This window comes from Eurypyga helias, unplaced genomic scaffold, assembly GCF_000690775.1.
Source record: "Eurypyga helias isolate BGI_N326 unplaced genomic scaffold, ASM69077v1 scaffold83, whole genome shotgun sequence".
In the NCBI taxonomy this organism is placed as follows: domain Eukaryota; kingdom Metazoa; phylum Chordata; class Aves; order Eurypygiformes; family Eurypygidae; genus Eurypyga; species Eurypyga helias.
This window is the reverse complement of record NW_010241718.1, coordinates 1-8,554: the sequence shown is the minus strand read 5'-3', so window position 1 is coordinate 8,554 and position 8,554 is coordinate 1. Positions and strand designations below refer to the sequence as shown.

At 36.1% G+C, this 8,554-nt stretch overlaps 1 protein-coding gene across 1 annotated transcript in view; it reads left to right on the top strand.

Annotated features, from left to right (window-relative positions):
- Nucleotides 1-4,173, top strand: part of LOC104507513 (CUB and sushi domain-containing protein 1-like) — a gene marked incomplete at both ends in the record, with an annotated part of 113,400 nt that extends 109,227 nt beyond the window's left edge. The window contains one exon of the mRNA XM_010148827.1: nucleotides 3,985-4,173. Within this exon, the coding sequence (XP_010147129.1) occupies nucleotides 3,985-4,173 (189 nt within the window). The remainder of the gene's footprint in view (nucleotides 1-3,984) is intronic.
- Between the last annotated feature and the right edge of the window lie 4,381 nt (nucleotides 4,174-8,554).

Below are 8,554 nucleotides of genomic sequence, written 5' to 3'. Positions count from 1 at the left end.
CCTTCTCCTGATACAGCCCAGGATACGGTTGGCTTTCTGGACTGCCAGCGCACACTGCCGGCTCATGTTCATTTTTCATCCACCATTTCCCCCCAAGTCCTTCTCTCCTCAGGGCTGCTCTCTATCCGCTCTCCACCCAGCCTGTACTTGTGCTTGGGATTGCCCCAACCCAGGTGCAGGACCTTGCACTTGGCCTTGTTGAACTCCATGAGGTTGGCAGTGGCCCACCTCTCCAGCCTGTCCAGGTCCCTCTGGATGGCATCCCTTCCCCCCAGCCTGTCGAATGCGCCACACAGTTTGGTGTCGTCGGCAAACTTGCTGAGGGAGCACTCAACGCCATCATCCATGTCACTAATGAAGATGTTAAACAGCACAGGTCCCAACACCGACCCCCGAGGAATGCCACTCATCACTGGTCTCCACTCAGACACTGAGCCATTGACCACCACTCTCTGAGTGCGGCCATCCAGCCAGTTCTTTATCCATCGAGCGGTCCCTCCGTCAAATCCATGTCTCTTCAGTTTTGAGACAAGGATGTCCTGTGGGACAGTATCAAAGTATCAATTAAATCTTTTCTGTTGTTGAAATAAATTTTGTAGTCTTTACTTAAAAAAAAAAAACAACAGCATTAAGAAATTATATCTTTTTTTTGATTACTGGTGTGCTTTTGCCACCTATGAAAAACATCAGACAAGAAGGACTTAGAAGGACATTTCTGATTCACAAATTTGAGTTCCCGACTCCCTTATATCTGCTGAATTTCAGTATCTGGATGTAAACAACCTATACACACAAGTTCTGAGTTACAGAACAGTCACAAAAATTTGATTGGCAAGACAAGTTAGATAATTACAGGCTCGGGATACTCTGCATATAACTGGAATGACTGAAGATATATGCTAGGTCAGAAGAAATAAATAGCTTTTATGGCCTCTGAGAGATGTCAGAATTTAGTGCATAGAAGAATATGGTTAGTCTAACAGTTGTTAAGACATACTCGTGGTTTTCAATACCTGACTATACTATGACTGATACCTCGGCCTTTTAATATTTGTGGAACATTTTTTTTTCCCACATAGCTTTCTTTTTAGGACTAGCGCTTCTTTAAGCAAAGCAGATAATTTTTTTTTTTGTTATTTTTACTAGGGGAATCCTACATCCCACTACTGTAACTCTTAAGAACATTTTCTGTCTCTCCTGAATTTCAATGTAGCATAAAACTGAATCTGAGATAAGAAGCTTACCCTGTTGTACTTGGAGAGCAACATATTCCAGAAAACATGGAAAAAAGTTCTAATTGCCCTCTATTTCCTCCACAAGCATACTCATGCTTATACACAACATGATTTTAACATGTTAAATTTGATGACCTTCATCTAGCAAAAAGACAGTTATGATCGCACTTCTGAGTCATGTTGTTCCTGGAAAGTTTCATGATTTCCTGCAATGAAAAAAGAATTGTTGACTGCTGCTATATTTCTAAAATGGTTTTGGATAATGTCCTAAGGGGGCAATACAAATCAAAATAAAACAGGATATCTGGGGGGACTCACAGCAATTTATCTGCCAACTCATGTGACAAAATTAAGCCATGTTTTGTGACTCTAATTCTGAATCATTGCATCTGGAAAAATTATGTTCATTAGTGTCGAAGTCAATTAACTGAGATTCCAGATTGCTAGTCTTATTCTGGGCTGCAGCAAATCATATCCTGGGTTTCCATAAAAAGAACTGTGGCCAGCAGGTTGAGGGAGGTGACACTCCACTGGGAGTACTGCATTCAGCTCTGGTTCTCAGCACAAGAAAGGCATGAAGCTATTAAAGCAGGTCCAGAGGAAGAATGCAAATACAATCAGAGGGCTGGAACACCTCTGTCCTATAAGGAAAAGTAACAGGGTTGGGGTTGCTCAGCCTGAACAAGAGAAAGTTCCAGGGACACCTTATTGTGACTTTTCAGTACTTAAAGGGGGCTTGTAAGAAAGATGGAGAGAGACCTTGTGTTTAAGAACAAGACAAGGGGCAACACTTTTAAACTGAAAGAGGGTAGATTTAGATTGATGAAAGGACGAAATATTTTAAGATGGGGTTGGTGAGACTGGAACAGGTTGCCCAGAGAAGCTGTGGATGCCCCATCCCTGGAAGTGTTCAGACACAGATTAGACAGGCCTTAGAGCAACCTGGTGTAGTGCAAGATGTCCTTGGTAATGGCAGGGGGGGTTGGAACTTGGTGTCCCTTGCAACCCAATCCATGCTAGTCTAGTCTAGTCTTAGAAGTGGATTTTGTTCTTGAGACTGTAGTTACACACAGCATGATACTGGAGGAATGTACAATAAGACTAAATGAAAGTTTTAAGTAGCAGTAATTGTGAGCTTTCCTAACATTTGTATGTTTGCGTATTCAACTCTCTGCTCATGCAGTTTTTCTGTAAAGTAGTTATTTCCATGTGTGTTAAGATGTATGTGGCACTGCAGAAGCAGTAAGTCACCCTAGTGTTAATGTAAGAAGGAAAATATATTTGAATCATAAAAACAACATAGCAGAGGATCAAATATACTTCTTTTGTGATTTATACTCTTAACAATTGAAAATATATTGCACAAAGAAATGCCAAATGTCAATACAAGAGAATTTTAAAATTCAAGTATTTGACTGCTGCCAGCATTAGAATTAAATTTTTCTCTCAGTTTTTATTTACACTGGGCTTCACTTCAGGCTCTCGCTGCAGTTTTTTTCTGCTGTGAAATGGTATATCATTTTTAAAGCTTAATACCAAACAAGTCTTTGGTCAGGACACTCATAAAAAAATCTTTCATTTGGGAGGTGTGACATCAGGATTTGTGGGTAATGTTTGATAGTGATGACTGAATAATGAATAGCTCTGTTAAATCAGGTATAGTTTTTGCATATTCCAAAAGAACCGAGAAGAATATAACTCATACTTATATTAAAACTATGAAATGTATTCCCTGAGTGGCCTATAAATCATGATATCATAGTCAGATGGATCACCTGACTTATAGTTACTCCAATAATTTATGAGTCATCTATAGGATTTATACCAGAAGTCACATGGAGAGAGTATCTTCATATTTTATACCTGCCTTTTTTTTTTTTTTCTTTAAATTCTGCTCTGCTCATGTGCAAGTTCTTGGATTTGGATCATGGACAAATTTCATTTCCTAAATAGTTTTACTATGTATTTCTTGGAATTAATTGCATTGTTTCTTGTATGTTGCGATAGGAAAAAATATTTGGAAAATTCTGTGACAATTTTAATTTTTTAGAATCTTATAGCAGAAAAGTGAACCCTTATTAAATTTGGTCATTTAAATTATTACTCTATGCAGCTTTTGGATGTAATGTTTCTGCATTCAGAGCAAGATTTTTTTTATTTCAGACATAAGATATTAAGTTAAGACTGAGTATAAATAAAGTTTTTGAAAATTTCTTACATACTCGTGAAATTGCGTCACTCAATGACATACTAGGTACATGAATTTATTTAAAAATATGGATATATCTTGGTTAAAAAATGTTATCCTACTAGAAAACTACTACTTTTAAGATCTTAGGCATGAGGTCTGAGAGCAGAATTTTATTTAAAAATAAACAGATGATTTAGGTAATTTCCTAAATTGAATATTCAACTTGAACTACTAAACCACAATATTCCATCTTCATACCCTGCACCCAATGGTTCTTTAACTTTCCTTTATAAATTTCTGATGTAGATGGCAATTCATTCTGTTCCAAATTTTTATTTTTCCTATGCTTTCTCTAGAGCTAATTTTTTCATTCCTTTAGTAAGATCTGAATGGTCCCAATGGCTGATTTATCTCCTTTTATGTGCTAATCACTCTCTTATTGGAGTTTGACATTCCAGTGTTTACATATTACGGAATGCATTACAGAATTTATATAAATGTTTACTTTTTGTGTTGAGAGCTGTCTAAGAACTAAGAAGTACTTGTGTTCTCTTCCAGCTTATGAGTTACAGAACTGCCCTGATCCTCCTCCTTTTTTGAATGGATATATAGTCAACTCAGATTACAGTGTGGGTCAGTCAGTATCATTTGAATGCTATCCTGGATATGTTTTGAGGGGTCAACCTGTTCTCACTTGCCAACATGGAATCAACAGAAATTGGAACTATCATTTCCCCAGATGTGAAGGTAACTTTACGGTAGTACTTTTGATTCAGAACTCACAGTACTTACTGATTTTTGTTACTTGTTTCTAGGTATGTACTACAGCTTTTGCTGAAGAACTGAACTTCTATCCTAATCTGTAGTGTAATCAACTGAAGTCAGAATAGTATGTGCTTTTATAAATCATAAATATCTTATAAATCACATTCCTCAGCAGTGATTTATTTCTCCTGTTAATATCTGTCAGTTGTATTGATTATGAGAACTCATGATACTGACAGAAATTATCTTAAATTCTTTTTTTTTTTTTCTCGACTTGTGAGCAAGGGGATTTTCCATTGTAAAGCTCTTACTTGGACTTTCATCTAAAAATGCAAGTGTAGAAACATAATTTCTGACATTTCTTTATACCTTTAGAGGCTTTGACAAAGTCTCGTATAGGATGTTATGACAAAACTGGGTGGTCATTTTGTAGAATTGGTGTCATAGATAACTGACCAGCTAAGAAGATATAAAATAGATAGAAATAAATGGTTTACATCATGACAAGAGTCAAATGGTGCTACAGGTTTTCAGTGTAGAATGTGTGTTCAGTAAATTTGACACTGATCTTGAAAGATGGGATAGATGCTTATCTACACAAAACACCCAATAGCTTTTACGTTTTTCAAACCATGAAAGACTGAAGGGAATTCAGGAAAGGTCTATCTGACCTGCTGGTAGAACCCATGAAAAAATTGTGAAAGAAGGGTTTATCATTCTGCTTCAAGACAGACCACTAGAGGCTAGAAAGAAATTTTCCAGTGGGATAGATTAACATAGTGTTTTCTGCTTCAGATCCTTCCTTGAGTTCTTATTAGACTTCAAGAGTTGAATACTCAGAAGCAAAAACTACACTAAGGGACTAAGGGTTTGCTTCAGCAAATTCCTTGCTTCCAACATGAGGATTTTCCTACTGTGAATAATAATTTTAAATTATTTTCTTACTTTTTCTGAGACAGGTGTTCTCCTAATATAATAATTTATTTTAATATTTTAAAAATATGAATTACAAAGAAACAGAAGTGTTTTGATAGAAGTAGACCTACAATAAAGAGATTATTTCAATTGCAAAAAATTAACATTCAGTTAGGTTAGCAGCAATGTATATATAATATATATTAAAGGCATAAAAACAAGATGGCATGTATATATAATTACATCTATACAGACAGGATAACTAGGAACATGAGACTGGATAAAGTTGCAAAAAGGAGTTTTAAGTATATCAGATGGCTTTACTATATGACACAGTACTGATACACGTTTATAAAACTTCATCAGTTTATCATCTTGATTTTTTTAGGAATTCGGCTATTTCACAAAGACCAAAACGCATGCATCTCCATTGTGTGTGCAGTTCTTTACATTTATGGCTATGATCTCTGACTACAGAGCAAGTTTCTTTGTGTTTTGGCTGTGCATGCAGTTTTCTCAGTCTCTCAGGTAGCACACTACTTTAAATTCTGTACATTAAAGCTCAGTCTAGCACTGCAGAAACAATTATAGTGACATATAAATGTTTTTGCTATAAGGAAAACAAATGGTTATAAGGTCATTGAAATTTGGCAGTGGGTCTGAGAGGAAAGTTAGTGGAAGATTTAAATACTTTGTCTTGCTATGGCCAGTATTCTTAGAAGTTCAGATCAAAACCTTTCTACAGAAGATTGCACATACGTCATAAGGATGAGAGAAATAAGAGATCTGGTAGTCGCTCTCAAAAGAAAGTTGATACTGCTTCAGAGGAAAAGGTTGGTTTGTCTGTACAGTTGTCTCATGGAAATCTGACAATGAATGTATCACCCATAAATGAGCTGTAAAAAAAACCACAAAACAAAACACAAAAAGTTTATGCATAGTTATGTTTAAGATGTAGAAAATACCCTGTGATTCCAGAATATTTGAGACACTTGTATTTCTCTGTTCTCTTCAATTAGTAAAATCATGCCAGTGTCTCTGCTATTATTATCTTTAGGTGTTCTTGCTTTTCCACTGTTGCCAAAATATATTGGTAAGAATTTGTTACGTCCAAATTATGAAATAGGTTGCTTGAATACTCACCAGACTGTTACCCTCAAAATATTGTCATGGGCAAAAGGAACATGCCACCCATAGATGCAAAGTCAAGGCTTTGATGTTGGTCCAAAGAAAATCTTAACAGTCTAATCAAAGAATAATATTAACCTAGTTAAAGTTATACTAGGTGTCCCTGCCCATGGCAGGGGGCTTGGAACTGGGTGATCCTTAAGGTCCCTTCCAATCCAAACCATTCTGTGATTTTACTAATATTTAAAGTTAGGTAATGCTTGAATCATATACAGACAAACATCTATTGTGTACCCTTTTCTCTGAAGTACACTCGCTCTTCCAATGCTTATATGGTCCTAAACTCAATGGGCTCATTATGGGAGAAGGGCTTTCTGTATAGACTGACACTGTTATAACAAAATTTTTTGTTATTACTAACTTCTGTTCATAAATATATATATTAAAAAAATATTTTGTTATATCACACAGTTGTACAAAGCTAAAATTAAGTAGTAAGTAGTTATCTGCTCATTAGATAATTGCAGCTACATGTTAAAACAAGTCTCTGAGCTGCCAGAAATGCTGAAAAAAACTGACAGTCTGTGGCCTGTTTTGTTAGCTTAACATGAAGTCTGTGGCCTGCTATTAACATTGTACCACCATATTTACTGAGCTATATGGCTGTGGTTTGCTTATTAAGGGCTGTTTATCCTTTCTGTTGGTTTTTTTTTTTTTTTTATTCCATGATTTCATTTGATTCATAGTAGTAACAGAGAAATGTTCAGTTCCCTTTCAAGCATTTCATATGGACTAAGAGAATAAACAAAGTGAAAGTCTGTCTCAAAACCATGAAGCAACGTATTTATTTCTGTCATAAATTGCCCCACTTATGTGTTCTGCATAATAATAGTTGAATATTTTTAGCAAACTGTTGTACTATTACCAAATCTTCGTATATTAGTTTTTCCTAGTGAGACCAAAGATACACCATGAATTTCCAGTTAAATTAACTGGAAAAATTCCTAATACTTGGTCAAAGGTAAGAATAGTTAGACTAGGTGGCTCTTGATAATGCTGTTTTTTATAAACATTTGAACCTCAGAAGACAGTAGGAGATGCCAAATTTCTAGAAGTCCTAAACTGATAGAAGTTTTCAAGGCTAGTTGTAAAGTTCCCTGCCTTTATGCTATAGAGAAGTTGTGGGTTTATTGTTCGGTTTGGTTTGGTTTTTTGCCTGGTAAAGAATAACAGGGCCATTGGTAGACAGCGAAACCAATAGTTTTCAAAGCTGGTAAATGACAGTGTTGAAGCTGGAATCTTGCCCTGCTAAGGAATCTCACTGAAGATCTGTGTTAGTGTTTTCAAAACAAATTTATGGGGTTGTCAGGTTATATGACAGAAAATGGGAGTGCCTGTAACATTTAGCTAAACTGCAAGTACTTGCCAACAGCATAATGAATTCAGACACCCCTGCACTACTGCAGAAAAGCAGCATTTTGCAAATTTACTTACTTTTTTATACAGAATTGTTAAAAATTTGAAACTTCCTGAAATTTCATGGACAATTTTTGCTATAATTATAAGGCTGTTTTTTGCCACCGAGAGCACTATGGCTAGAACTTTTCCTTAAGATTCCTTAAGACTTTTCCTCTAGATTCTTCCCTTAAGTCATCTGACATCTGCAGTGTATGGCTGTCTAACACCTGTCACTCAGTAGTTTGTCTTAAGCTAGTAAATCTATCCTCTAGTCTGCACAGTTCTATTCCCATTCAGAAGACAAATTTCTTGGTTTTATGCTCTGTAATGCAAAGGTGACGTGATTAAACTGCTTTGGGGTTGAAGATGGAAATCCCCAAGTTCATAACTGACACTGTTGTCTTTAGGTAAAAGACTTTCAGGTTTATAATATGAACTTTCACAATATGAGCTTATCTGCACCATGTAATGCTCCCTGTACTCATGAGCCTTTTCAGTGTATTTTCATCCCCATACAGATTTCTGCTGCTTCATTTTAGGTCATGGTACTTGAAGTCAGACACCCTTACTTCTCTAGTACTCACAGTTATACCAAGTAGGACTTGGTGTGTATATATATACTGTGAACAGTTCTGGAAACTCACAGATAAATGGATTAAGTATTTATCATTCAGATTGTAGCATAGACATGTTGAATGGACAGCTGATGAGCAGAAGGCATATATTCAAAACAGTAGTCTGACACTGGAGGACTGTCAGAGCAAAAATATGCATGCTTTTGGAAGCCATCCTCTTTCTAAATCATATTATCCACTGTGCAGAAGGTGATTTGAGATACATAAATCATAGAATGGTTTGGGTT